Raw genomic sequence first — 27373 nt, forward strand, 5'->3', positions numbered from 1 at the left:
GCTGTCCTCCTCTTCCCTGGGTGGTGGGGCTCCGCTGGGGGTGGGGGGAACAGGACCGACACTGCTTTGCGCCACTGGGAAATGGTAATCACAGTGTCCACTCCGGCTGTCACGAAACAGATAAGAGTCCTGATGCCAGTAACAGCACGACGGACAGTGGGTTAAACACGAGTTTATTTTTTTTTTCACGTAACAAGAAGCTGGTAAGCAGAGTCCCCAGAGCGTCTGAACAGCTCTGCAGGCCCTTCCATCTCGGTTATGTCCGGGATGTGTCCCCGCACAGCTACTGGTGGTGGCCATACCCCCGCACCCCATCCTCCTCCAAAAGCCCCAGATCCAGGCGGGGGACAGAGCCCTACCTCCACGAGCCCACAAGGGGCCTTTTCTTACGTCTCATTGGCTGGATCAGGATCACGTGGTCAGATGTCGGCTCTGCAGCTTGGCCAGAAGGGACCCCCGAGCCACCACCCCCTCCCCATCTGGGTCCATGCCAAGGTGGCAGCCTCCTTCCTCCACCTACACGAGGACAACTGGACACGAGAAGTGTCCGTTTAAGGAAATCAGCTCATTGGGAGGGCACGGGAGGCACGGCGGGAAGGCCCGCCCTGTCCACACCCTTCCTCCCCAGCCTCTGGGAGCCGGATAAAGTGCCTGTGCTGGGCGGGCCCACCGGCCCAGGGGGGTTAGGATTCTGCGCTTTCCTCTTCCTCCTCCTCCTCCTCTGGCAGGATCTCCAGGCTGCTGTCCGGCTGCGGGGCTGTGTCCTCGGGGGGCGGTGGGGCCGGCGGGGCCCGGGTGGGCGAGAGAGGCAGTGGAGAGGTAGGGGGCGAGGGACTTTGGGGCTCTGCGGGGGGCACCAGACCCAAGACCTCCTGCACGTTGTGGGGCAGCTCCTGGAGGGGTGCGGGGTTGAGGCGAGAAGTCAGCGGTTTTCCCCCCGGAGGTGGGGGGGGGTTGGGTGGGGAAGGCTGTTGGGAGAGGTCGGGACTCACCGGGCAGGCGGTCAGCTGCCGGTAGAGGGCCTCAGCCCGCGTCAGCACGTCCTCCACGCTCAGCTTCATGGTCAGCTCGTTGATGTGCTGTGGGAGGGGGTGGGTCAGGCCTGCCTGCCTGCCTGCCAGCACTCAACCACCACCGCCCGAGCGCCCACTCTGTGCCTCGTGCTGGGGATACAATGGAGGAAAGACAGACTGGGTGGAGCCCGGGCTGGGGGGCAGGGGATGTCATGCCCTCTCCAGTGGCTTGCCACAGGCAGGATGCAACGAAGGGAAAGGACACTGGGTTCCCCCCATGGCCCTGCCTCCCATTAATGTACTGGGAAAGGGGCAGGTCCCCCTCATGTGCTGGCCACACTCTGGGGGCACTGCTGGGAGCCAGGGATGGGATGCAGTAGGAGAAAAAGGCCGGGTCTCATGGCCATGGTGCTCACCCACCGCTTAGCCAACCATACTTTCAATAATCCTATTTTGAGTACCTACTACCCCAAGGCACTGTGGCACAGGCAGAGTGCCAGCCTCCACGGAGTTCACACCCCAGCTGATGTGTCTCCAATTACAGAGGACAGGATGCGCAGGGAGGGGGGAGGACTGGGAAGGAGCCAGGGCCTCACCTTGAGGATCTCATTGGAGCCGAAGCCAGAAAGCATGAGGGTGTCACGCTCCATATCCAGAATGGCACAGGCCACCAACAGGTGCAGATTGGGACCAGGGAGCCCTGTCCACAGCACCTGGGAGAGCCGGAGCGAGAAGTCATGGCCCAGCTTCTGCCGGAAGTCCCACCCAGCTCTGCCCTATCCCCTGCCCACTTCCCACCAACCTCCCAGCCTGGGACAGCTGACTGATTTCTCTTTCCTCTCTGCCCTCCCACCCAAACTGGCGGGCCCACCTCCCATAGCCGAAGGACATCTGGGAAGGGGAATTCCCTCTTGAACCAGATGAGCAGCCACCGGAAGCAGAAGCAGAGAGAGCCAGAGTCCTGGGAGTCTGGAGGAAGACAGTGGTGGGAGGGAGGGGTGCTCAGCAAAGAACAAGCTCAAAATCCATTCCAATCCCATCCTAATTCATAGCGTGCAGGCTGGTCAGACTGAGCTTCTAAGAAGTTATCCTTGGCTCTGAGAATCTCTACCAGTCTAGGCAAGTAACGTATGCCCAGCATGAGAAGGCTTCAGAGCTGAGCCACGAATGCTCTGTGTCAACAGGAACCCTTCCCATCCTGCCTTCCAGATTCCAGATGAAGTGAGTTAATCCCGTGTCCCACCGTCACATAGAAGGGATGCTGGACACTCGGGGAAAAAATAAAATCTCTCAATACCCAATGCTGGTGGAGGCATGAGGAGGTGTGAAAATGGACACTCACGGACTCGGCTAGCAGAAACATAAGCTGGTAAGAATTTCCAGGAAAGCAATGATGGGAACAAACATTTCAAAAGCTGTAAAAAGATCTACTGCCCCAAATACAATCAATGCCACTTCTTGGAATTTAGCCTAAAGAAATTATCCAGACGATATGCAACATGAAGAAAAACTGCAAATGCCTGCAACGTCCCACAGATCAGGTTAAATCTGTTCTCGTGCATACTTCAGACAGCCAGATCGCCAGTCGGGCAGCTCGTGTCCAAGCGCCCCTGGAAGTGGCACGCCCAGACCCCAGGCCCCTCATCTGCAAAGTATGGGGTTGAGGGGGGCCTGAAGGAGCCAGCCTGGGGGGCGGGCAGGGTGCGCAGGCGTGCGCTCACAGCTGCGCTCGCTGGGGTTTCGCTCCAAACCGCAATCCTGCTTTTACATGTAAATTTTGGGTTCCGGCTTTTGCGGGGATATTTCCCTCGTCTGGATCAGGACCCAACGTCCTGGAGCCCGTCAGCGGCCACTTCCAGAGACTCTGTGGCGGGGCCTGTGGCCCCACGCCCCCTCGCCCGCCCGCGGAGACACTCACCCAGGAAGTCACAGAGCGGTGGGTCCAGCACCCTCAGGAGGAGCAGGAGTTGTCCGAGCTGCCGCTTCATTGTCTCCTGACTCTCCTCGAAGTTCCCGTGCTGTGGGAGGCAGGGCCACGTGAGGAACCAGACCCCCATCCTTTGAGGGGGCTTGTCTCCCACGCCTGCCGTGGGCCTCACCACGAGCTCCATGAAGCCACAGAAACACCAGAAGGCGTCCACCTCGTTCTGAATGACGTAGAGGATCGGGGAGAGAAGGTCACTCATGCCCTGGACGTAGCCTGGGGTTGGGGGCGGACAGGAGGTCAGGGCCCAGCCCAGGCCCCCAGCCACCCCCCAAGGGAAGGCCTGGCCCCCAGCCCCTCCCCGGGCTGGTGTCGCACCAAGGTCAAAGTGGTACATGCAGTAGGTGAGGAGGATGTCATTCAGCAGGCCCAGCCCTGGGTTCTCAGGACCCTCATAGAATTTGTTGGTCCGATCGGTACGGCTCACGTCTCTCTCTGTGAAGACAGGGCGCAGAATGCGAAAGTGAGAAAGCTGTGGGGGCCCCTCCCTGCCGGCCACGGGCACCAGCCCCCACTCCTCTCTTCGGCCGACCCCAGGCAGGTGTGAGTCGGTCCAGACACCACTCCGAACACCCTCACATGAGGCACTCAGCCTCCCAGCAACTGACAGTTACTAACCCATCCACAGATGGGAAACTGAGGTCCAAGGAGGCAAAATCACTTGCCAAGATCTGATGGCAAATAGACGGCAGATTTGAACCCAAGGAGTCTGGCTCCCTTCCCCTGCTCCCCCTCTCCCCCTGCCCCATCCCTGGCTACTCCCACCCCTGCTCCCTGCCCATCTCCCCACTGCAGATGACGTCATCCCTACTGCTGGGGAGGCAGGGGCTTCCCCTGTCCCCTCCGTGCTATCTGCCATGTCTCCACCCCACCCCCTGGCCCTGCAACCTACCGATGAGGCTGCGGTAACCGTGCAGCAGTGAGTTCCTTCGCTCCTGCTCGGGGCTCACGGATTTCCACTGCAGCTTCATTCGGAAGTACTCATCCCTGAGGGGGAGGGGGAGGGGAGACATGAGGCCACCGAAGCAGGCCACCTACTCATCCTTGCCACAGTCCCCATGCTGCTCCTTTTCTGACATCTTTCAAGACCCACAACATCCTTGTGAGCTTTTCTTTAAAGTTTTGTTTTTTTTAAGTGATCTCTACCCCCAACGTGGAGCTCGAACTCACGACCCGAAGATCAAGAATCACATGCTCTACTAACTGAGCCAGCCAGGCACCTCCCTGTGGGCTTTTGTTTGAAGTCTGTCATCCCCGCCGGACAGACAGCACGGGGCGGGGACCAGGACACGCAGCCGGGGCACAATGTGTACCAGGAATGAGGAGAAGCGGGCCCCCCGGGGTAAGGAGGCCCACCGCAGTGACGACGGCTGCGACATTATGTTGCTGGGATGAAAACTGACGCCCACGGGAGACGAGGCTGCCTGCTCACTGCCGTCTCCGTGTGCGACCGCGGCTGCCCAGCACGTGACGGGCTCGCGACAGACGCCTGGGGAGCGAGCCCTTCTGTGCACCTGTGATGTGCCAGGTACCGTGCTGGGACGGGGGACAAGTTGGACGTGGGAGGCCGGAGCCGGGCGGCCGGAGCTTCGCTCACTCACGTTTTCTTGCGCACGTGGGCCTTGTGCTCCTCGGCTGAGCCCTCCCAGCTGAGGTACCCCAGGAGGAACTTCCAAGCTTCGCGCCTCAGGCCAGGGCTCAGACCCTGGGGGAGAGAGCGGCCAGAGGCTCAGAGGGGCCCCTGAGGCCCCCCACCCCAGTCCCCCCCACCGCACAGCACACGCCGGCACCTCACCCCCGAGAAGATGCGGGCCTTCAGCATGGGGACCTGCTGCAGGCGGCCCTCGGGGCCCACATGGTGGGCCCACTCCTCCTCTGTGACTGGAGGTGCCCGCTCCACAGCGGGCCGCGGCCCCAGCTCCACCTGCGTGACACAAGGCAGGTGAGCTCAGGGCCTCCCACATCCTCCCCGGCCCTGTCCTAGGCCACCTTCAAGTTAGCTCAGAGCGCTTGTCAGCTCCACGGACAGTTAACGTGCAGGGCGGGAAGCATCCCCTTCCCCGGCTCAGCGCCAAAGTCACCTCTGTGTCAGGAAGCACCCCCCACCCCCATAATAACAGGCAATAGGTACACAGGCTCCAAGCACTCTCCTTGAAGTCACTCCTCATGTGATCTGATGATTAGGGTGCTGTGTCACCCTGTTACAGGGGAAAAGGAGGCCCAGGGAATTACAGTCACCTGCCCAGGTGACAGCCAGAAGATACCAGGGTCCACCTGATACTCACACAGGAAATGACCTCAAACCCAGGCTCTGGCTCATCATCAGGGGGTGGAGGAAGGTCGGGGGAGGCCCCCTCTGGGTGTGGCTGCAGGGCTCCCCGGAAGAAGTTGGTCACACGGGAGAAGCTGCTGAAGGTGGTGGAGTAGGGGTCCTGGAGAAAGCGCTGTGGACAGGGCCAAGGGGGAGGTTACGGCCCCACCCCATCCTGCCTCGCCCACTACGGTCCACCCTCCCTGCCCACAGGGGCCAGGCTGGGCACTGGGACACTCACAGACACCACGTTGGAGCTGTCCTGGTCAAAGAGCTGGAGGTGGTGGAAGGAGCTGGAGAGGGCTGAGGAGTCATGGGGGAAGACGAGGTAGAGGCGGGAGTCCTGCGGGGAGCTGGGGAGGGGGGCCATGTGGTGACACCCAGGCAGAGAGCCCCACGTGTCCTCTCCCCCTCAGTGTCCAACTGCCCCTGGGGAATCCCTCACCTAGGGCCTGACCACAGCTGGACCCCAGGGATGGACACAGAACCCAGGGTTGGCCACTGAGGGCCGAGGGCCTTGCGCCTCAGAGGGTGACTGATTCAGGGACAGGCCAGAGAGAGGCGGCTCTGGGATGCTGTTGGGGAAGGAGCTGCTTTGGTCACGGGGGGGTCATGTCTGCAGGGACCCCCAGAGAACGACACCAACTCAAAGGGAAAAAGAGCAGTTCTTCCTAACGTTTCGGGACCCAGGTCCTGCCTGAAATCAAACCACTCCTTGGCTTTGCAGTTACACGTGCCAGCTGATTCCCTTAGTCTGCATTTATTTATTTATTTATTTATTTAAAAGATTTTATTTATTCATTTGACAGAACAAGCAAAGGGAGCGGCAGAGGGAGAGGGAGAAGCAGGCTTCCCGCTGAGCAGGGAGCCCGACGTGGGGCTCGATCCCAGGACCCTGGGATCATGACCTGAGCTGAAGGCAGACGCTTAACCGACTGAGCCACCCAGGCGCCCCCCTTCTTCTGCCTTTAAATCAGTCTGTTTCACAGCCCTGAGGGGCCAGGACCTGCCACAAAGGCCCAGTCCTGGGAAAAGGCTCACCTGGCCAACAGCAGGTAGCGACTGAGGACACGGAGAAGGGCGCGGGTCCCCCCTCGGTGGAAGTGGAGGGCGGGCAGGGAGCCTCCGGCCTGGGTCACCAGGACCAGGTAGGCCCAGCTGAGGCCCGGCTTGGACCGGCGGATGGACTTGAGCTCCCCGAGACTCACTGAGAAGGCCCAGGAGCCCCGGGGGGAACTGGGCTCTGCACCTAGGGAACAGCACAGTGTCGGGAGCAGGTGTGGGGAGTCATGGGCAGCACAGATGTCCGCTGAGAGCCGTCTGGGAGCCCTGGGTCTCCTCACGTCTCCTTGGAAACACAACTGACTTGCTCTAAAATCTCCCTTGGCTCCCTGTGGCCCTCAGCGTGAAGACCATGTCCCTCAACCTGGTGGCAGGCCCCTCAGGTCTATCTCCTGCCCCCTGTGCATCTCATCTCCAGCCCTTTCTTCACTCCAGACCCCACACTCGAGTGTCCTAAACACACTCAGGGCCCTGTGCCTCTGGCCTTGCACAGCTGGTCTCTCTGTGAGAGAGAAAACTCCCAGGTGTCCCCCAGAGCCAGGGGCTGGCATCACCTCCTCCTGGAAGGCTTCTCCACACCCCAGAGGGGCCGGATGCCTCCTCTAGTGCCCCCAGCACCCTGTAGGACTCCAGGACAGTCCACATCACCCTCTCACCCTGCACGGTCACCCCCACAGCCTGGACACCTTCACAGGCAGGAACCACGTGGAGATGCCCACAACCAATCCAGGAGCCCGGTGAGACGAGCAAGGCGGCGAACCCTGGAGACCCTGCCAGGCTGGACCTGGGCTGGGGACGGTGTTGCACCCCGATCCACTCTCCTCAGACTGGAGGCCAGCGATGGACGGCCATCGTGACCGTGGCCAGCAAAGCCTGTGGAGCCATGACCACTGAGGGCAGGACACGTCTCAGGGGCACCGGCTCAGCCTACCTCTAGTGGGCTCTGAATGGCGGGACTGTGGCCGCACGGTGCTGATGACAGCCCAGTCGGGTTCATAGCCGGGGTCAAAGGTTGGTTCCTCCTCAGAGGTGCAGGAGTCACTCCCACTGACATCCTTGGGAGAAGAGAGGAAAAGAAGAGAGTGAGGGGCTGCAGATTCAGGGTTTCCAGATCCGAGCTGTGAGGCTGTCCTGGAAGGCAGCCCCAATGAACAAAGAGGGAAACTGAGGCAGACGGCAGTGCAGTCACAGCCGATAGTGCTGGCCACAGGCCATGGGGAAGGACAGGGAGGGGACAAAGCACATGAGTGCTGCAGAGGCTGGGAGTCCCTTTCACAGGCTAGCGTGTGCCTTCCTGTCAGGCAGAGGCTGGAAGGCGAAAACTACATTTCCCAGACCCCTTTGCAGCTATAGGTCAGGACACATGATGGAAGACAGCAGAAAGCAGGAAAGAGGCAGGGGCAACTTCCTGCCGCTCGGGGCTGCGTGGCTGACGTTGGAGACCCCTGTTTTCCCACACACAGAGAGGTGACTAGGGTAGAGGTGGTGGCTGGCTCAGTCTCCCAGCGCCCAGTCACTAGCTTGGTGAGGGCCGAGTGGCTTCCTGCCCTTGGGTGGCAGCTCGGGTGTAGTGTTCTGGGGTGTCCACAGGTCCCACGATGATCTCTCCCCACTGTCCTCATTTTGGAGGTGGTGGCAGCTCCCCTGGCAGGTCAGTTCTGCAGGGTCAGTCTTGTTCCGCTGGCCCTTGTACAAACTCGCCAAGCCTCTACTTGTCTGCCTTTAATCCCTTCCTGCTGAAAGTAACCGGAATGTTCCGTGACTCCCGCAACGAAACCCTGCACGAGGGGCCCTTGTTGGAAGGACCCAGATGGTGGGTCTACCCGAAAGCCGTTTCTGCTGCTCCTTCCAGGCAGACAGAGCCCCTCCCACAACAGAAGCTAAAACCTCCCACTATTTGCTTTCTCAGCCTTCCCTGTGGTTCCGAGTGGCCTCGGGCCCCAACTCTGGCCCGTGGGAGCCGACATGCCATCTGTGGGGAGTTTAAAAGAAGGGAAATTCCTGATAAAAAAGGCACCTCCACGGGTGAACACCACCCTATTCAGGCCAGTCTTTGGGTGCTACTGAGGGAGAACGTGGTGTCTGCAGCTTTGGCAGCCAACTAGGGCCACGAAGGGAGTCACAGAGACACCTGTCCACGAGGCTGCTGAACCAGCCCTGGCAAAGCCATCCCTGTCCTCTGTGTCTTGTGAGGTGAATGTGATGTGCCACCAATGTTTACATAAGGAGAACCACTATTGCCTTCCGCCCACGTTTGCAACCCTCTGCCTCTTGCGCACGCGGCAGGATCGCAGATCACTGAGCTCTACTGGCTGGCTGGAGTCATGCAACTAGTTCTGGCCAAGGGGCTGGGACACAGCCCTTCCAGGATGGACTGTTTAATCGCCAGGCTCTTGCTCTCTGCCACAGGGAACAGTAGCTGCTCTAGCAGCATGCTTCCCTGAGCAATCACGATGAACAGAGCTCCTTGGCCAACCTGCAACACACATATACAGTGAGCAAAACCAGTCCAAAAAAGCTGGAGCTCCAGCAGCCTTTTTGGACCACAAGGCAGCCATGAGGATGGCTGCCACATGCCGAGGACGGCAGAGCAAAGATGGAAGGATGCCAGTTGGTGATGACACGTGGACCTGTGGGCTGACTTCTGGACTTTTTGATGGGAAAAGTAGGAGTTTCTATCACTTCTGTTTCTATTTCACGTGGCCAAAAATAACTCTTAGCTGACGCAGAGTTTCTGGGAAATGTCTTGCTTTTCCCGATGAGCAGAACAGATGTATGACTGCCACCCTGCTTGCCCCCGTCTTCCTGCCTTAAAAGGAAGATGCAGGGGTTGCAGCTGAAGAGTCATCTAAAGGCGACCAGGGCACACACAGGAGGGTCTCAGGGATCTAGGCCCTGATGTTGCCAACCAAGGCCAGCAGCCCCATACCTCTTTTGAGTGTCTTGTGAAAGGGGAGAAATAAATTTGTCTGCTTAACCTGTTGTCAGCCAAATTTTGTGTTCCTTGGAGCTAAGTGTAACCTGCGTGCGTATGTGCCTTTTCCGCTGAAGCCTGTTTCAGGGGGTTTCTGTTAGTCAAAAATAGAGTGCCGAGGAGGACAGCCACATTTTCAAGAAAGGTACTCGGCTGGCCTGTGAGGCTGACGAAAAATGCAGAATGCTGGCTGCTTCTTCCTCAACCCTGGGAAGCCAGGTTCCTCAACAGAATTCTGGAATCTCCATTTGTTACCCCCACCAGGTTATTCAAAGCCCCACTGCCCCAAGTGAGGCTTCCTTCTCTCCCCCTGGCCCATCATTCTAATCTTCTCTCTCACCTCCCAGCCTACAACCTCCCTCCATTCGGACCTTCTGCCCATCTCCCGCATGGTTTCCCAAGGGAGCTTTCCACACCCACATCCTTCTCCCATGGTTCCCCTGGGGGCCCCTAGAACACAGTCCAAGCTTCTCAGTCAGGCATTGCAGGCCCAACCACCTTCCCAGCAAACCCCTCTCCAGAGACATCCCATTTCCTCCTGTATCCTGAAACGATCTTCCTCCTGCCATTCCTGAGTACTTCCTTGCCCCCTTCTCATCCTTCGAGTTCAGTGCAAATGTCTGCTCCCTCCAGAAAGGGGCAGGCCCCTGGAGCCAGAGAGTCTGGGTTCAAACTTAAGTTCCAACACCTTCTAGCTTTCTGACCTTGCAAAAGGGGCTTCCAATCATTGTGCCTCAGTTTCCCAAAATCGAATGGGGGTGAAGACTGAGGCAGGGTCAGACTCATCTCCAGGTCCCAGCACAGGGCCTGGTACCCGAAGTAGAAAGGAGTACCAGAAAGTGTACTTTCTGCCCCCAGGGGAATGCCATACCCCTTCAAGTTCGTGCGGACTGAGCCCGTGGAACCTGAATCCATGGTCTGTGTTGTCCTCTTGCACCCTCGCAGGGCTCTCCCAAAGAGAAAAGGGGATGAGGGGGCCGCTGTCCCCATGGTTATGAAGCTCACGGTGTCTTCTTTCTTTTGAATGGGCATCTTCAGCCCCATTTCACAGAGAGAAGGAAACCAAGGAGCAAAGAGAGCCTAGATCCCAACCAGGATCACACATGCCCCAAGAGTAAGTCTGAGATTGCACCCACGTACTTCAAATGTCTTCCACTGCCCAAACCTGGAAAAAAACAAGGGGAGAAAGGAGAAGGGAGGAAAGCCTACCTTCTTGGAGAAGAGAATTTGGGTGGAATCTCCAGCGTCCTCTACAGGAACCCATTGCAGGACGACATCACTGTCCTGAGGAAAGAAGAGAGGGATTAGAGAGACCCCTCCCCTCCAGTTTCCCCAAGCCGTATTTCCAAACTTCTTCCCCGTCTGGACCCTCAGGCTCACAAAGCCCCCTCTCTCGCTCCAGTCCGCACCCTCTGCCTTCCGACCGTCCCATCGTGACCTCCAGACCAGAGCCTACAGATGCCGCCTCCATCCCGCTCTGGGCCTGCCCGAGCCCTGCTCCTTCCCGGCCCACCTTCTCCACAACGCGGATGACGCCAGCGATGAGTGAGTCCGGGTCTTGGTGCTTCTTAGCACTGGTGTGCAGGTACACGCCACCCTTCTCAAACACCACCTGGGGACAGGAACGGTGAGGGGCGGGACCCAAGCGCAGGGAGACACCCAGGGGGCGGGGCCCAGAGGAGCGTCCCAGCCGCCCAGGGGGCGGGGCTAAAAGGTGAGGGTCTTCCCTAGGGCAGTGGAGAGGAGGGTGACAGCGCATTTATAAAGGAACGGTGTGTTCGCTAAGGCTCAGCCGGGCTCCCAGAGCCCCGGCGGGGCGTTGGGGCGAAGCAGACTACCGGAGGGCGTCGCTTCGCATCCACAGAAAGGAAAGAACGCGTTTTCAGCGCTTACCCTGTAACCGGCTCCTTCCATAGCCGCGGCCGAGGTCCCACTCCCCCGGTCCTCTCCCTTTCCGGGTCATCGTGCTGTCACATCCGGATAGGTGACTCCCCTCAAGCCTGGACAGTGGTAGCGCCCTTGCCTGTTCTAGAACGGGAGTGGATGTAACCATCTTTCAGATGGGGTGGTTGAACTTGAACCACAAGGGTGTAAGTCACATGTCGCATATGGCGAAGGTGGAGCAGGCCAGCGACAGTGCGCAAGCGCAGTGCTGCTCCCCTCACCACGAAGTAAACAAGGGGGAGGGTCCAAGGGCTCCACCCCCTCGCCCGAGCTCTCGCCGAAACGCCTACTTCTTTCTCCATATTGTATACTGGCATCGAAGCCAAGGAGATGCCATTTTGCTCGAGGGCACTGCCAAAGCCTGTCAGCTGCGGCCATGTTAATGCGGGGCAGTCCCATCTCTCTGAGGGGCGCGACAGCGAGGTCCTGGAAAAGAAACGGGTAAAGGGAAGGAAGGTGAGAGGAGGTGTACGTCACAAGAGGTGCGGAGAGACTTGGATTAACGGGATGAAGCCGTCAGTATCCCCGGGAACGAAGCGGACCCAGTCGAATTCCTGAGTCACCGTCGAGAGGCGGCGGTCCGGGCCGCCATATTGAAGCCTGGCAAACCGAAGCAAAAAAGTTGCCATATTGAATCTTTCCCACCTTTGGCGCTGAAGGGAGATAGGCTGGAGGGAGAGTCCATATACATTTTGGGCAAGTGATGCCAGCTGGTTGCCATGTCGTTAATGGGCACCGCTTTCCTCCACTTCTGTGGAAAAGGTCGACGATGGGTGAGGGGCGTCAGGTCCCTGGCCTTAGTTTACTGTGGTCCTGAGAGTGCACATTCCGATGGCCGTATTTCTTGGGAACAAATCGAAATGGTTCTGGCTTGTTTCCGAGCCAGCTGAAGCCTTTCTTTCACCATCTTTCTTACGGGCACCGTGCCGTCATCATTGCCCCACTGTGATCCGGTGATGTTCCCGTGGCCATTTTGGTCTCGGGCGGCCCCGATAAGGGAGGCGGAGTGTGCAGAACGGAGGAGGGCCAACCACGTGGAAGTGACGCAAGGCGCCGCCATGTCTTTTGAGGGCGGCGACGGCGCCGGGCCGGCCATGCTGGCTACGGGCACGTGAGTGGAGGCGGCGTTGTGAACCGCGGTGTGGGGAGGATTTGGCCGTCCGGAGGAGAGGGGCCCTGGGAGGGCGAGCCGCTCGCGGGAGGGGTATGGCCTGCGTAGATCAGAGGACAGAGATCTTCCAGCGACCCTACTCTGAGCGCTGGAAAGGGGTCGCCCGCGGGAACCGTCGTGTCTGACCCAAGGCAAAACCTAGACAGCCTTATCCTCCGGTCTCCAGACCCACTAGGATCCTTGCCTTGGTCGCGGACCATGTCCACGGGGTCTGGGGGTTGCTCGGGGGGACTCGGGGCACCCCTCACCCGTCCAAAGGCGGGACTTCCGGTCCTGACCCCCACCTGGGCGGGATTTCCTGTTTTCTTCCTAGAGAAGTGGGTCTTCCCTGGACCCCTGGGCGAGGTGGGAAGGAGGTCTCTGAGAGGTTGAGGAAATGCCCAGACGTTCATCTTTACCCTGGCTATGCGGGGTGTGGGGTGGAGGGGCATCCTCGAGTTTCTCCCACTTTGGGGCGGGGGGAGGGGCACTGCTAGTTTGACAGGTGGTTGGAAGGGGGCTTCACTAGCATCCTTCATTCCTTGGCGGACTTTGCCTCTTTCCTCACCTCTTCCTAGAGTGATTTTCTTCAGTTCACCTGCTCATCTCATCCTAAGAGGCCAATTACCTTAGCTCTCCCCTCCCCCTCCTATGGGGGACAAGTCTCACCTCTCCCTAATCCTAAGAGCCTCAATTTGGGGGGCTGGGGAACCCTCCATTCATTTCTGAGCTCCTTAGAGGGTACAGGACTTCCTCCAGCAGCTGAAAGGGTGGAGTCTCCCCTGGTCTTGGCCACTCTACTTTTGGAGAACTAACTCCAGAGAGCCCCCAGGCCTTAGCAGAGAGGTGTGAGTTGCCCTCCTCCTATTTGCCCAGGCCTCCTTCTTACAGTGGAGGGACCCTCACACCCACTCAACCCCATTTCACTCTTTTGAATCCTGTAACTACTCTAAGATCTAGGCCAGAGAGTTTAATCCTGATGTCCCAGGGATGTGAGAGCCCCAGGCCTACCACTGCCAGGCTGTGTGACCTTGGGCCAGTCATTTCCCTGCCCTGAGCCTTGGTTTCCTCCATCAGCTAGGGGAGACCCTGAGCACCTCTCAGTTCTGTTGGATTTTGGAGTCAGGCAGACAGCAGAGTCAGCCCTGCTCTGACCCATTTAACTTCTGGGCCTTCTGACCACTACCTGAGGCTCTCTGAGTCTCACTTTCCCCATCTGGACATAAACCTTTCCCGATAAGGAAGGCAAGATGGCATTTGGGATTAAGAACAGGCTCTCCTCTCCAGCCCTATGACCCTAATCAAAATACTGAATCTCCCTGGCCCTCAGTTTGCAACTGTGAAGTGGGGTAATAACAGTCCCTCCTTCATAGGGTTGGGGAGAGGTTGGGATGAAAATGGTGATGACCCGCTTGCATCCCTTGCCTGGCCTGTGGGAAGTGCAGTGTGAATTTGCTATGGGATCTGTCAGGAATGGTTGTGCTCTTGCTGCATGTGGCTTCCAGCATGGGCTTTGTACTCCATGAGCCTTGCTTGTCTCGTTTCTGAGGTAACAGCTCCCACCTTAGTGGCTCAGGTAGGAGGTGAAATGACAGGTGTGGGCTCCCTACACGGAGTCGGTGCTCAGCAAACACTGGCTCGTGATTATGAGTTGAAAAGGGCCAGCGATTTGAAATCAAGCTACACATGACCCTGGCTGGACTAGAACCTTGCTTGAATTCCTCCAGTGACGGGGTGCCCCCTACCTCCCTGAGGAGGTTCCTCGGCTTCCCAGCAGCCCTGGCTCAACCACTCTGGTTTACAGGAAGAAGAAAATGAGGCACAGAGAGGGCCAGTGAGTGGTCCAAGGTCACACAGCAGGTTTGAGATGGCAGGAAGCCAGCCCCCAAGCCCCTTGCTCTTTTCTCTCTCTCTTTTTTAAGTTTGTTTGTTTATTTATTTAAGTAATCTCTACACCCAGTGTGGGGCTCGAACTCACAACCCTGAGATCAAGAGTTGCATGCTCTTCCAATTGAGCCAGCCAGGCGCCGCAGCACTTTGCTCTTTTCATCTCATAAGGAGATGCATCCAGCAGACCCAAGGCAAAACCTGGGGCACAGATCCCTGACCTTGGGGAGCTCACAGTTTGATGGAGGAGGCAGACAGAGGTACAATTGTCATAAGCTCAAGGGACAGTGAGCTATAATGGAGGTAGCCCAGGGCATTGTGGGTCTAGGGAAGGCATCTGATCCATCCTGGAGGCTCAAGGAAGACTTCCAGAGGAACTGGCAGAACAGTCTTGTAGGAAGTACAAAGCTTCATGGATGAAGTCAGGCGCAGAGAACAGCTTGTACCCATTTTCTGCCTGCCACCCTGCGGGGCAAGGCTGGTGGCTCAGAGATGAATCCTACAGGCTCACCCTCAGGCGGCTCCGCAGTGGCTGGGGAGACAGAGATGGATCCAGACAGTCCTCTCCAGAGAGCCCTGTGCTAGAATGGGGGGATTCTCAGACATTGTTGGAGTCCGAAGAGGGGGGACTGACCCGATCTGGGGTGAGGAAAAGCTCCTTCCACACTAGGGTGAGAGAAAGATTGACAAGTAACTAGATGACACGTGATCTTGACTGAAGGCCTCAGGCCTCAGAAGTTTGGAAGACTGTGAGGCTGAGGGGCCATCACCTTGTCCTGGGGATACTAGGGAGGGGCAGGGTCGGGTGCAGTGTAGAAGGATCCCCAAGGGGCAGCGCACTGCCCAAACTGGAGGCTAAGAGGTTCAGGAAGAGGCAGGAATGATGGTCCAGCAGAAAAAGAATGCTGGCCATGCAAATCATTTCAAATCTCCTAGAAGCCACATTAAAAAAGTAAAAGGAAAACAGATGAAATTCATTTCCGCCATATATTTTATTTAGCCCTTATACCTGAAATGTCATTTTTTCGACGCGTAGTCAACAGACTGCTAGACCTCTGACATCCAGCTTCTTTGTACTAAGTCTTCAAACACCAGTGCAGATTTCATACTCACGGCACCTCTCACCTTGGACCCGCCACATCTCACGTGCTCCTTAGTCACATGCGGCTGGTGGTTCCCATATTGGACAAGGCAGGGCCAAGAGGAGGGACTGGGGCTGTTGGGACAGGGTGGAGCAGGAAGGATGGGGCCGGAGGGTTGGGGACAGGGCCAAGAGGTCCGGACGGGGAGGAATTTGGGGGAAGGGGCTGAGCTCAGCTGGGACAAGGTGGCCGGGAGGGCTGGGAGTGGCGTCTAGGGGCAGGTGGACGCCTGGGGGCCAGGTTTAGCCCGTGCAGTCAGTCAGCGGGGCCTCAGCTCTCTGTCCTGCTCTGCCCTGCAGGGCGTGGATGGCGTCGGGGCGCCCCGAGGAGCTGTGGGAGGCGGTGGTGGGGGCCGCTGAGCGCTTCCGGGCCCGGACAGGCACGGAGCTGGTGCTGCTGACCGCCGCACCGCCCCCACCACCCCGCCCGGGCCCCTGTGCCTATGCAGCCCACGGCCGTGGGGCCCTGGCCGAGGCTGCCCGCCGCTGCCTCCACGACATCGCCCTGGCCCACAGGGCTGCTGCCGCCGCCCGGCCCCCCGTGCCCCCACCAGCACCACAGCCCCCCAGCCCTGCGCGGAGCCCACCTCGGCCTACCCTGCCCAGGGAGGAGGACGAGGAAGATGAGGACGAGCCAACAGAGACTGAGACCTCTGGGGAGCGGCTGGGTGTCAGCGATAATGGAGGTGAGAGAGGCAGGGGCTGGGGAGGCTCTTGGCTTGGCAATTTGTCTCCAAGGTCGGTTTTCCTGGAGGGGTGGGACTTGCCCGTCTCTGAGCCCTGGTGTTTTGGGGCAGCCGCAATCTCAAAGAACCTGGGGGCAGGCTGGCTTGCCTGTGCCCCCCTGTGTGACTTTGAACCGGTCACGGCCCCTCTCTGAGCCTCTATCCTTACATGTTAACCTGGGCCCAGCTCTGTGCTGGGAGGTGCCAGACACAGACACGAAGCAGCTCAGGCCCTTTTTTTTTTTTTTTTTAAGAATTTATTTATTTATTTATTAGAGAGAGAGAGAGAGAGCACAAGTAGGGGGAGCAGGAGAGGGAGAAGCAGGCTGCCTGCTGTAAAGGGAGCCCGATGAGGGACTCGATCCCAGGACCCTGGGATCATGACCTGAGTCGAAGACAGATGCTTAACCAATTGAGCCACCCAGATGCCCCTCAGGCCCTTTTCTTTTCTTTTTTAAGGTTTTATTTATTTATTTGACACACAGAGAGAGATAGCTAGAGAAAGAGAGCACAAGCAGGGGGAGTGACAGGCAGAGGGAGCAGGAGAGGGAGAAGCGGGCTCCCTGCTCAGTGGGGCTCAATCCCAACACCCCAGGATAACAACCTGAGTCAAAGGCAGACACTTAACCTACTGAGCTACCCAGGTGCCCCCCTCAGGCCCTTTCCTTGCGAGACTCCCAATCTGGCCAAGAAATTGGTAGTCCTGACGGGAGGCAGTGCCCTGTGGAGACCATGGGGTTGAGACCTGAGCTGGGAGCTTGAGCAGAACAGGAGTTGTTTCCAAATCTGGGGCACCTCATGTTTGTGAGAACAAAGATAGATGTTACAGAAGAATCAGGGATGCAGGCAACAGCTTAAGGAAGCCAGGGGGGAAAGCAACTGGCTGTCTTGGAGGGGAATCCATAGGTTGGATGCTTCAAAGAGACTGGACTATAACATTAGGGCTTTGAAGAGTGATTAGGAGTTTGCAGGGCAGGCTCAATAAGTAGGACTTACTCATTTGTTGTTACTACTAACGCTTGCTTCTTCACTGGAGAAAACCCGCATAGGGTTCAGGGCACAGACTCTGGAGCCAGGTGGCCCAGGTTCAAATCCTAGTGACATGGTTATTAACTGGGAAACTTTGGGCAAGTGATTTAACTTCTCTGTGCCTCGTGGTCCCCATTTATCAAACAGGGATCATAATCGCCTCATATTCGCTCAGTCTGTATTTTGAGTCTTTCATCCCAAACAGATCTTGCAGATTTCATGTTCATCCAGCCAGTTGCTTTCACCTGGGGGTGTAACAGACAAAAACTGGATTTGTTTGTGCCGATAACCAGGCAGATAACTAGGGGAAGGGTGTTTGAGGCAGAGGGAATAATTCCAGAAGCCCTGTGGCTTGCAAGGGCCTGGCCGATGCAAGGAGTGGGGAGGCGGTGGGGGTGGCTGGAATCCAGAGCACATGAAGAGCAGCAGGGACCCAACTGGCCCGGGCCACTAACACCATCCACAGGGCTCTTTGTGATGGACGAGGATGCCACACTCCAGGACCTGCCCCCCTTCTGTGAGTCGGACCCTGAGAGCACAGACGGTAAGTGTCCTAGGCTCTCCCCACCCCTGGGGGATACTGGGATAAAGGCAAGGACGGAGGCTGAAGTCCACGCTCTCTCCCAGATGGCAGCCTGAGCGAGGAGACCCCTGCTGGCCCCCCAGCCTACTCAGTGCCCCCAGCCTCAGCCCTGCCCACACAGCAGTATGCCAAGTCCCTGCCCGTGTCCGTGCCCGTCTGGGCCTTCAAGGAGAAGAGGACAGAAGCACGGTCATCGGATGAGGAGAATGGGCCGGTGAGGAGCAAAGGGGAGAAGGAGAGGAGGGTGGAGGGAGGGACTCAGAGCCACTTCCTCCAGGAAGCCCTCAGGCATGGAAGCCACATTTCCTAGGATTGATCTTGCCCTCCAACTCATGAGGCAGGTTTTTGGGCCAGAGCCCTAAAGGTTTAACTCCTGCAGCCTTATAATGTACCCCAGTGCCTTACAGAGAAAGTCTCTTCTGGCTTTTTAGGAACAGCTTCATTTATAGAATACCTGCTCCAGGCAAGGCACAGGTGTTTTGGTATCCCCTCCAGAAGGGGAAACTGAGGCTCAGAGGGGTTAGATCACCTTCTGTCCCCACCCTGCATGTGCCTGGCTCCTCCTGGAATTTGCCCCTCCCCCACCTCCTCCGTTTCTCCCACACAATCCTACAAGTGGCCTTCCTGGGCTGCCCTGGGTGGCTCTTCATCGCCCAGCACTGAACCTCCCTGAGGCACAGGGACTATCTGTGACTTCCCTGAGACCTCAGCTTGGAAGGGGCAGAGCAGGGATTGGAACCCAGCCTCCTTTTGGAAAGGAATTACAGACTGCAAGGGAGGAGGCCCTGGGGTCCCGCGGTCCCCCTCCCTATGGTGCCTCTCAGTGGCCACATGTTGGCAGCATCCATCCGCTGCTTCTGTCCGCGTTGCCCCTGGGGGAAACCCAGTTAACGTTTGAGGCCCAAGTGGTGGGGGTGCTGGGCTGGTCTCTGAAAGGGCGGAGCCTCTCCCATTCTGCGGGAAGCCAGACCCAGCTCAAGGTGTCAGGCCATAAGGGAGATCGCACTAGTTGCTGGGACTGGAGGCCAATGTGAAAAGGGATCCTTTCCCTACAGTGCCGGCAACATGGTAGTTCCCAGTTCTTGAGAAATCACTGTGCTGATTGTCTCAGACTCCGTCATCAGCCCCGCGTTTGAAAGGGGAGACCGAAGCCTCTGGAGATGAACTGCTTGTTGACAGCTAGTCGGTGGCAGAGGCCTGATTGTTACATGACTCAGTGCCAAGCCCAGGCCAAATCCTTAGACATGACACCCTGTGGGTGCACACAGCCTTGATGGTCAGCAGAGAAGCAGCACTTCCGCTGTGTAAGAAGGAACTGGAAGGATAGCTGTTCTTGCACATCGAGTCAGGCCAAGAAGGGGAGGAGGAGAGGGGCAGGAAGGCTTCATGGAGGAGGTGGTGTTTAAGTTGGGTAGAAGGATCCTACACGGAGCAAGTCAGGGTAAGGGGCCTTCCTGGCTGTAGGCAAAAAGTGCTGGGGCGGGGGTGGGGAGGGGGAGGAGGCGGGGCCGCAGCGGGCGCTGACCCCGCCCCGGTCCCGCAGCCCTCTTCGCCGGACCTGGACCGCATCGCGGCGAGCATGCGCGCGCTGGTGCTGCGAGAGGCCGAGGACACCCAGGTCTTCGGGGACCTGCCGCGGCCACGGCTCAACACCAGCGACTTCCAGAAGCTGAAGCGGAAATACTGAGGCCCAGGGAGAGCGCTTCCCGGCCCAGCGTCCGCCCCGCCCCACACTACACCCCTGCCCCGCCCCCCGGGGCGGGCCAATCCGAGTCAGACCCGGGACCGGCCTCTCAGGTCCCCGGGGTCCCAGGATTGCCCCTTCCCTGCCAATTCCCGCCGTCCTTCCAGCCCACGACCCCCTCACGCGCTGAGGAGCGGGACCTATCTCGTTTCCCGATTGGGTCTGTCGCCGCTTTCTTTGCCCGGCGACAGGTTCTTTCGATTAAGGGATTGGCTCGCTCCCAGATCGGGGCGTAGCTAGTTTAAAGCCCTCACGGGGGTCAACTGTCGTTTTTTAGCCTAGCGACAAGGGCTTTGCTCGCGCGGCATTGGTTGAAAGAGAACAGCCAGGCCACAGGATGGGGTAGCGGCAAGCCTGTTCGGCCTAGAGAATGGGCAACTCCTTCATTTGATTGGCTTGAGCCCAAAGGGCTTGACCAATAGCCCGGGAGTCGCCATCCCATCCTTCCTGGGTTTTCCCGCCTGATTGGCTCCAGCCTCCTGAGGGCGTGGCCAAACCTTCCTCTGTGCCCAGGATTGGCCTGCGGCCTTAAATTTACGTTCTTTACACTACAGGGACTGGGGTCGTTTTTGACCAAGTCCTGACTACGTGCCCCTCGCCCCCTCCCAGGGACGGCCCAATCCTGTCCCTGCGTCTTGACACCCTCTCATTGGTTCCATCCCACAACAGCCTGCCAATCGTAGTCCGTCCTTGCAGCCAGGACGGCACCAGCTCCCGCCCCTCTCCCCTCACCCCCACAGGTGCCTTAAAGGGCCCTCGTCCACCCAAGGTGGGAGGCAGGGGCCCTCGCTCTCCGGCCCTTGTGTGGGGGAGAGAGTCGTGGGTGGGGATCGGGAGTTGGGAGGGGTGGTCTGAGATTAAAGAGTTTTACCTCTGACAAATGAGTATAAAGTGTGTTCATTCAACACTTTCTGAAGCTGAATGAGCAGCATCTCATTGATTTTTCAGTGCAAAGATGGGAGTTGGAATTATTGTCCCCATTTTACAGATAAGAAAAGAGATTCATGGGGTACGAAGGGGGGTATTCCAGTCCTGTGTGACCGTTGATCCCCAGTCTTCTGGGGGATGAGTTGGAATGTGAATGGTCTTTAAGGAATCAGTGCTCTGAGTCCACATAGTCCCCGGCAAAGCCAGGAACGTCCAGCTGAGGCCGGGAGTTTTCTGCGTAATATAAGAGCTGAAGGTTGGAGAACAAATGGCACCTGGTGCGAAGTCTGGGTTGGGTCAAGTAAACCTGGAATCTTCCTCTCCCATCAGACCACCATCGGAGGAATGCTAGCAATAGACAAGACTTACAGGGAGAGCTACCAGCGAAATACTTTTATTTTTTTAAGATTTTATTTACTTATTTGACAGAGAGAGACACAGCGAGAGAGGGAACACAAGCAGGGGGCAGTGGGAGAAGCAGGCTTCCCAGGGAGCAGGGAACTCGATGCGGGGCTGGATCCCAGAGCCAAAGGCAGACGGCTTAACGACTGAGCCACCCAGGCGCCCCCTCCACAGCCAAATACTTTTATAAAGTTATTTACACCTACTAACTCCTTTAATCATCCTAGGAACCCCATGAAGTGGAAACGATTATACCCTCTTTAAAGAGAAAACTGCAGTATTGAGGGACAGGGCTGCTGTCGGGGGTGGAGACTTCTTGGACTGACGATCATCAAATGGAAAAGAAGTTTCTCCCTCTGTAACTAAGGGAATAAAATCTGTGAACAGAGGACCCACCCTCCCCCCCTACTGGTCGGAGCCTCCCATTGCTGCAGGAGAGATGAAGGTCAGAGCAGCCGAGGGACCGAAGGAGCCCCGGTCTGGGAGGGGGCGGGGCTTCTGTCGTGGGAGGAGCCAAGGCCCTGCCCCCTTCCATAGGGCGAGTCATTTCCGTCCGCCGAGGAACAGAGAAAGCAGCCGGCGGAGTTGCGGGCAGAGAGCCTCGGGCAGGAATTCCCTGGTCGCAAGTGGCAAGTGAGCCCCGGTCGGGCACGGTGAGCGTGGGGCCGAGCCGGGGGTGCGCGTGAGGTTCTTGGCCTTTGCCCTGGAACGTTGGGGTCCGGGCTCGCCGCGGGACTGAGTGAGGCGTCGTCGCCTGGGAAACGGCGCGAGCCGGCGGCCGGCGAGAGGGTGGGATTTCCGGAGCCTTCAGCGGAAGAAGGGAAATTCCTGGTCGCGGGGGGGGGAGGAGGCGGGACTTCCTGTAGCAATTTGAGGACGACCTGCCCCTCAAGCCTGTTTACCTACCTCCCCTTAGGCTGGTGCCCGGGATGGCCGAGGTGGAGGCCCAGGGCCGCCTGTGGCTGGAGAGTCCCCCTGGGGGCGCGCCCCCCATCTTCCTGCCCTCGGACGGGCAAGTCCTTGTCCTGGGCCGGGGACCCTTGACCCAGGTTACGGACCGGAAGTGCTCCAGAAACCAAGGTGGGCGGGGCCGGAGCAGTAGGGGGTGTGGCCCGCTGCTGGAGCGGGAACACGGTGTTGGGGCAAGGTGGACAGCCAGTCCAGTAAGGGAGCTGCTTGGCCACCGGGCGGGATTGCGTGGTGTAGCTAGTCCTGAAGTTGGTAGGTGCCCGCTGGGGAGCATAGGAAGAGAAATGCTGTGTCCCATCTGGAACTAGCCAGACCCCTTAGTGGGGAGGGGAGGGAGCCAATCCCGAGACGAGTTGTCAGGCCACCGTGAAGGTTTGAGTCAGGTCACGACCCTTGCCAAGGCGGGAGCCGATCCTATGGTGAAGAATACCTGTTGCTGAGCAGGGCTGGGTGGTAACGGGCGAAGCCGAGGACCTGCCTCTAGCCACACGCGTCATTAAGGAGAAGCCAGTTCTATACGGAAAAATGCCCGCCCTGCCCCTAGGGGTGGGCCTGCGTCCCAGGCGACCCCGAGGCCTCTTATCTGACTACTGCCTGTAAAGGAGACAGCGGGTCCCGTTTAGGAATAAACTGCTTTCTCCTCCCGAATGGGTTGTATTGTCCCCATCATGTGGCCTGAAGCTGGCCATGCTCCCCAGTGGGGGGGAAGGCAGTCGCACAATGATGCACATTCTGACTCCACCCTCTCAACCCTCAGTGGAGCTGGTCGCAGACCCGGGGACCAAGACCGTGGCAGTGAAACAGGTACCAGTTCCTCAGCAAGGCCTGGGGGTGGCGTTGGGGAGGAATGGCAGCCCAGCAGGGACCAGGCCCATTGGAAAAACCGGGTTTGGAGGGAAGAGGGTGTGGCCAGTAGAGAAGAGCCGCGGGACTGCCGCTTCAACGGGTATCCATCCACATTTAAAACTGGATGAGACTGGACGCCTGTAACTTTTCCACATCCCTGATTGGTGGTACACAGTGAAGAGGCGGGGCTTACAGGTCTGATTGGCAGGTGGGGAAGGGAAGTCCTTCCAGGTGGTCTTTAATTAGAGGAGGTTATGGGTGGGGGACGCAGCCAATCCCAACTCCTCCCTCTCCCTTTGCAGCTGGGAATTAACCCCTCAACTGCTGGGACCCAGGAGCTGACTCCTGGGTCAGAAGGTTCTCTGAGGGTGGGGGACACACTGTATTTGGTCAACGGCCTCCACCCACTAACGCTGCGCTGGGAAGAGGTCTGCACGCCTGAATCCCAGCAAGACACTCCGCCCGGCACCCCTCCGGTGGCTCCAGACGTGGCAGAGGATGTTGAGCCGCAGAAAAAGCGGATGCGGAAGTCCTCCCCCGGCTGGGAGAAGTTCGAGAAGCTGCTAGTGTTTACTGCACCTGGGGTGAAGCCCCGCAGCAAGGTGAGGGCCAAGCCGAGGGAGCCACACAGACTGGGGACCCCCCGCGCAGGTTCCTCAACCTCTCTTAGCCTCCACTTTTTTGAGAAGTGGACCTGATGACAAATTCAGGGGTTGTTGTAAGCCTTGGGGGAATCGATGTATGTCCGCGCCTGCCTGACCCACCGGAACCCCAGCAGTGACCACCACCCCTGGAGCAGGGCTCCGGAGACCCGAGCTCACATGCCATCACTCCACCTGCTCCAGGCCCCACTGGTCTCACCAGTAAAATGATGAACCCGTGAAAAGCATGTGGCACACTCCCGACGTGTGGTTAGCACCCAAACAACTTCACTCCTGTGTTTATTTTCACAGTTAGCCTTCTGAGGTGAAGGCCAGGGGAGGTGGTGAGTAGGATATGAACCCCATTTTAAAACTGCCAGACCCAGGGGCTTAGGAGGAATAGGAAACGGTACAGTGAAGCTTTTAGGCTTTGCACTCAGGTGGCGGGGACCCATCTTTTTTTTTTTTTTTTTTAAGACTTTATTCATTTATTTGACAGAGACATAGTGAGAGAGGGAACACAAGCAGGGGGAGTGGGAGAGGGAGAAGCAGGCTTCCCGCGGAGCAGGGAGCCCGATGCGGGGCTCGATCCCAGGACCCTGGGATCATGACCTGAGCCGAAGGCAGACACTTAACGACTGAGGCACCCCGGCGGGGACCCATCCTTGCCATGCCTTGCCCTTACGTAAGATGTGTGGGCTCTCTGTGACTCAGTTTCCCCTTGGGTGACAAGCGAGTGGTAACGTCTCTACCTTGCAGGGGTGATGTGATGCAGCCTGTGAGTCCAGGGATTCGAGGCGTAATGGGGTTGCTGTTCCTCTTTTCTTGCTGACGTCAGGTGGCCGGCTTTGATCTGGATGGGACCCTCATCACCACACGCTCTGGGAAGGTCTTTCCCACTGGCCCCAGTGACTGGAGGTGAGAAGAGGCAGAAGAAGGGGGTGAGTGGGGGGCCCCCCATGGGGCCCCAGGTCACCTTGCCACTTTCCCACCTGCCCTAGGATCTTGTACCTCGAGATTCCGCGTAAGCTCCGGGAGCTGGATGCTGAGGGCTACAAGGTGTGTGTGCTTTTGTGCGTGGTCACCAGGCCGCAGGGCAGACTGGGGCCCTGGGGAGGAAGGCACCAGGTGACATCCATGTGCTCCCCAGCTGGTGATCTTCACCAACCAGATGGCCATTGGGCGTGGGAAGCTGCCGGCAGAGGAGTTCAAGGCCAAGGTGGAGGCTGTGGTGGAGAAGCTGGGGCTCCCCTTTCAGGTGTGGCTACAAGGGCGTCTGAGGGCTGTGGAGGTGGGGGGATGGGGACCCAGACAGAGGCAAGGAGGGAGATAGAGTGAGGGACAGGGAGGAGGGAACAGAGACCCAGGGAGAAGGCAGAAGAGTCAGGGGGAGGGGGAGGGGCGGGGACCCCGGGAGCTCTCTTTGGGTTGGTGAGGGGTGGGGTAGCATCCCTGGGACCCATGAGCCCTTGAAGGATTCCGGGAAGGAGCCCAGGATGGTGTAACTCCCGCCCACAGGTGCTGGTGGCCACACACGCCGGCTTGTACCGGAAGCCGGTGATCGGCATGTGGGACCATCTGCAGGAGCAGGTGAGTGGCGGTCTCCCCGTGGCTCCCCTCTTCCCTCACTCGGCCCAGCTTCCCCCCTGCAGATCTCTGGTATTTGGCCTCCTCCTTTCTCTCCCTCCCATCTCCTCCCCTGGTCTTTGCCTCCTGTTTCCACCTGTCCCATTCTGTTGGTACGCGAGGGCGGCGCTTTTCAACCCTGGAGGTCAGAGTGGTTGAGTGACACATCAGTCGTTCATGCGTTCTTTTGTGTGTGCATTTGTTCTGAAGCTCGACAGCTTCTTGAACTGAAGGTTAGTGTACAAGACAGACCTGCTGGGGCGCTCACATACCTGTGAGGGCGCAGGCGATAGACGCACAGACTGGGGTGTAAAATAGTGGGAGGGATGAAGCAAGGGAAGGCAGGGTTTACCTACAGTGGTCAGGTAAGGCCTTTCCCAGGTGCCCTGGGAGATATGAAGCTGGTGAGGGAGGGAACCATGTGGGTAGCTGGGAAGAGTGGTTTAGGTGGGAGTAGCAGCAAATGTAAAGGTCCTGAGGCAGGGCTGTGACTAGTGTGTCCCGGGACCATGAAGAGGCCTCGGTGGCTGGACCGGAGTGGATGATGGGATGAGGGTGGGGCGTGAGGTCAGAGAGCTGCCAGGTGTCAGACCAGGTGGGCCAGGTAAGGCCTTCCCTTTTACCCAGCGGGGGAGCAAAGAGGGTGCTCAGGCGCGTTGGGGGGAGAGGAATCTCCGGAAGTAGGAACTGGCGCCCTCTGGTGGCCGCATGGGGAACAGAAGCCAGGAGCCCGGCAGCCAGGATGGAACAGTCCAGGATCCAGGTGGTGGCACTGAAGGGGGGTGAGAAGGGGCCCGACGGCAGAGCCAACAGGACGTCCTGATGGGCTGGGGCACAGAAGGCCAGAGGTCAGGCCTAACGCAGGGCACGGATGGAGCCGAGCAGCCCGGGGCACCCGTTAGTGTTCTGGGGGAACAGATGCGGGAGTGGGCTCCTTACTGCCTGCGGTCTTGTCACCTGTCCCTCCCCAGGCCAACGAGGGTGTGCCCATCTCCATCGGGGACAGTGTCTTCGTGGGAGGTAAGGACCCAGGGGTGGGGAGAGTATGTGGGTCCCCCAGGGCCAGCAGCTTGTCCCCAAGGTCACTGTTGGACAAGGGGGTGTGTCTTCTGTCCAGATGCAGCTGGACGCCCAGCCAACTGGGCCCCTGGGCGGAAGAAGAAAGACTTCTCTTGTGCAGACCGTCTGGTGAGGGCCCTGTCCCCTCCTCACCGGGAGCCATGTCCCCACCTTGTCTGACACCTGTGTCCCTCCGACCCCCACCCAGTTTGCGCTCAACCTCGGCCTGCCCTTCGCCACACCAGAGGAGTTCTTTCTGAAGTGGCCCGTCGCCAGCTTCGTGCTCCCCACCTTTGACCCGGTGAGGCCCTCGGGGCGGGAGTGGGGGGCGCGGGGGGATGAGGAGCGGGTCACACTCGTTGTGCCCGCCCCTCCCAGAGAACCGTCTCCACCTCGGGGCCGCTCTACCTCCCTGAGTCCAGCTCCCTCTTGAGCTCCGACCCTGAAGTGGTGGTCGCCGTGGGATTTCCTGGGGGTGAGACACCCTGACCCCGGGCCTGCAGAAGCCCCCTCCCGGCTCTGGGTCCTGGGGCTGCCCCTGATCCTGCCCCCCGCTCCGTAGCTGGCAAGTCCACCTTCCTCCAGAAGCACCTCGTGTCGGCAGGCTACGTCCACGTGAACAGGGTGAGCCTGGGGCGGAGGCACCGGTGGTCCTTCCTGCCTGTCCCCTCCCCCCCTTTGCCCGCCCCCCAGATTGCGGGCTCCTCCCAGCTCTCTGCTTCCCTTGCGTCTCTGCCGTCCTCCCTCCTGCAGGGTCTCCCCACACCCCGTCCTGCTGTATCCCTGTCTCCCCCCCACCCCCCGCTCAGGGGTCTTCCCCCGTGTCCCCCAGGACACGCTGGGCTCGTGGCAGCGCTGTGTGACCATGTGCGAGACCGCTCTCAAGCAAAGGAAACGGGTCGTGATCGACAACACCAACCCAGACCCTCCGAGCCGGGCCAGGTACCGGGGTCCCAGGGGGTGGCCCCGGGAGGGGGGGCGGGGGCTCGGGGCCCCTTACCAGCCTGGCCCCTTCCTTGCCCCCACAGGTACATTAAGTGTGCCCGGGACGCGGGGGTCCCCTGCCGCTGCTTCCTCTTCACGGCCACCCTGGAGCAGGCGCGGCACAACAACCGGGTGAGCTGGCCCGCAGCCCCGCCGCCGCGCTCCCCTCCGGCCCCCCAGTTCCCGGCCCGCCCCCCTGACCCCCGCGTCCCCCCGCCCCCCGCAGTTCCGGGAGATGACGGGCTCCCCTCACGCCCCCGTGTCCGACGTGGTCATGTACGGGTACAGGTGAGCAGCGCTGCGGGGGGCCGGGGGGGGGCACTGGGCAGCCCCGGGCCGGGTTTCACATCCCCCCCCCCCCCCCCCCCCCCC

At 59.0% G+C, this 27373-nt stretch overlaps 3 protein-coding genes across 5 annotated transcripts in view; 2 read left to right on the forward strand and 1 right to left on the reverse strand.

Moving 5' to 3' along the window:
• Positions 1 to 157: 157 nt before the first annotated feature.
• TBC1D17 (TBC1 domain family member 17) lies at positions 158 to 11474 on the reverse strand. The gene is made up of 17 exons (XM_032388431.1): positions 11238 to 11474; positions 10858 to 10956; positions 10554 to 10628; positions 7302 to 7425; positions 6350 to 6557; positions 5550 to 5661; positions 5283 to 5441; positions 4793 to 4921; positions 4599 to 4702; positions 3890 to 3984; positions 3316 to 3432; positions 3113 to 3213; positions 2932 to 3031; positions 1885 to 1982; positions 1610 to 1726; positions 993 to 1079; positions 158 to 893 (listed from the first exon to the last, which is right to left on the reverse strand). The coding sequence occupies exons 1-17, from the start codon at positions 11256 to 11258 to the stop codon at positions 684 to 686; spliced, it is 1956 nt and encodes a 651-aa protein (XP_032244322.1). The 5' UTR covers positions 11259 to 11474; the 3' UTR covers positions 158 to 683.
• Positions 11475 to 11647: 173 nt separating this feature from the next.
• Positions 11648 to 20408, forward strand: AKT1S1 (AKT1 substrate 1). 2 transcript variants are annotated; one of them, XM_032388662.1, is made up of 5 exons: positions 11648 to 12492; positions 15767 to 16152; positions 17687 to 17764; positions 17848 to 18017; positions 19347 to 20408. In XM_032388662.1, the coding sequence occupies exons 2-5, from the start codon at positions 15774 to 15776 to the stop codon at positions 19488 to 19490; spliced, it is 771 nt and encodes a 256-aa protein (XP_032244553.1). In that variant the 5' UTR covers positions 11648 to 12492; positions 15767 to 15773; the 3' UTR covers positions 19491 to 20408. The 2 variants fall into 2 exon arrangements, with proteins under 2 accessions (XP_032244553.1, XP_032244552.1); XM_032388661.1 differs by having other exon boundaries at positions 11648 to 12399.
• A 956-nt stretch (positions 20409 to 21364) lies between these two features.
• Positions 21365 to 27373, forward strand: part of PNKP (polynucleotide kinase 3'-phosphatase) — a 6759-nt gene continuing 750 nt past the window's right edge. The window contains exons 1-16 of one of the 2 annotated variants that reach the window (XM_032388248.1): positions 21366 to 21529; positions 21793 to 21956; positions 22603 to 22649; positions 22994 to 23293; positions 24171 to 24250; positions 24334 to 24391; positions 24483 to 24590; positions 24851 to 24922; positions 25930 to 25978; positions 26076 to 26146; positions 26226 to 26318; positions 26396 to 26492; positions 26580 to 26641; positions 26850 to 26959; positions 27046 to 27133; positions 27228 to 27289. In XM_032388248.1, coding sequence (XP_032244139.1) covers positions 21806 to 21956; positions 22603 to 22649; positions 22994 to 23293; positions 24171 to 24250; positions 24334 to 24391; positions 24483 to 24590; positions 24851 to 24922; positions 25930 to 25978; positions 26076 to 26146; positions 26226 to 26318; positions 26396 to 26492; positions 26580 to 26641; positions 26850 to 26959; positions 27046 to 27133; positions 27228 to 27289 — 1448 coding nt within the window. In that variant the 5' untranslated portion in view covers positions 21366 to 21529; positions 21793 to 21805. Of the gene's footprint in view, positions 21530 to 21792; positions 21957 to 22602; positions 22650 to 22993; positions 23294 to 24170; positions 24251 to 24333; positions 24392 to 24482; positions 24591 to 24850; positions 24923 to 25929; positions 25979 to 26075; positions 26147 to 26225; positions 26319 to 26395; positions 26493 to 26579; positions 26642 to 26849; positions 26960 to 27045; positions 27134 to 27227; positions 27290 to 27373 lie in introns of both variants that reach the window. The other variant, XM_032388249.1, reaches the window with a different exon arrangement.

The sequence above is a fragment of the Phoca vitulina genome, unplaced genomic scaffold (assembly GCF_004348235.1).
Source record: "Phoca vitulina isolate PV1807 unplaced genomic scaffold, GSC_HSeal_1.0 scaffold52, whole genome shotgun sequence".
Taxonomy (NCBI): domain Eukaryota; kingdom Metazoa; phylum Chordata; class Mammalia; order Carnivora; family Phocidae; genus Phoca; species Phoca vitulina.

Coding starts and splice junctions, on each gene's coding strand:
- AKT1S1 (XM_032388661.1), top strand. CDS start 12,245: ATGTTCCCGTGGCCATTTTGGTCTCGGGCGGCCCCGATAAGGGAGGCG. Junction 12,400..15,766: donor GCCATGCTGGCTACGGGCAC/GTGAGTGGAGGC, acceptor TCTGCCCTGCAG/GGCGTGGATGGCGTCGGGGC. Junction 17,765..17,847: donor GGACCCTGAGAGCACAGACG/GTAAGTGTCCTA, acceptor GCTCTCTCCCAG/ATGGCAGCCTGAGCGAGGAG.
- TBC1D17 (XM_032388431.1), bottom strand. CDS start 11,258: ATGGAAGGAGCCGGTTACAGG. Junction 4,922..5,282: donor GGTTTGAGGTCATTTCCTGT/GTGAGTATCAGG, acceptor TGTGTCACGCAG/GTGGAGCTGGGGCCGCGGCC. Junction 1,080..1,609: donor GCTCCAATGAGATCCTCAAG/GTGAGGCCCTGG, acceptor CCCCTCCCACAG/CACATCAACGAGCTGACCAT.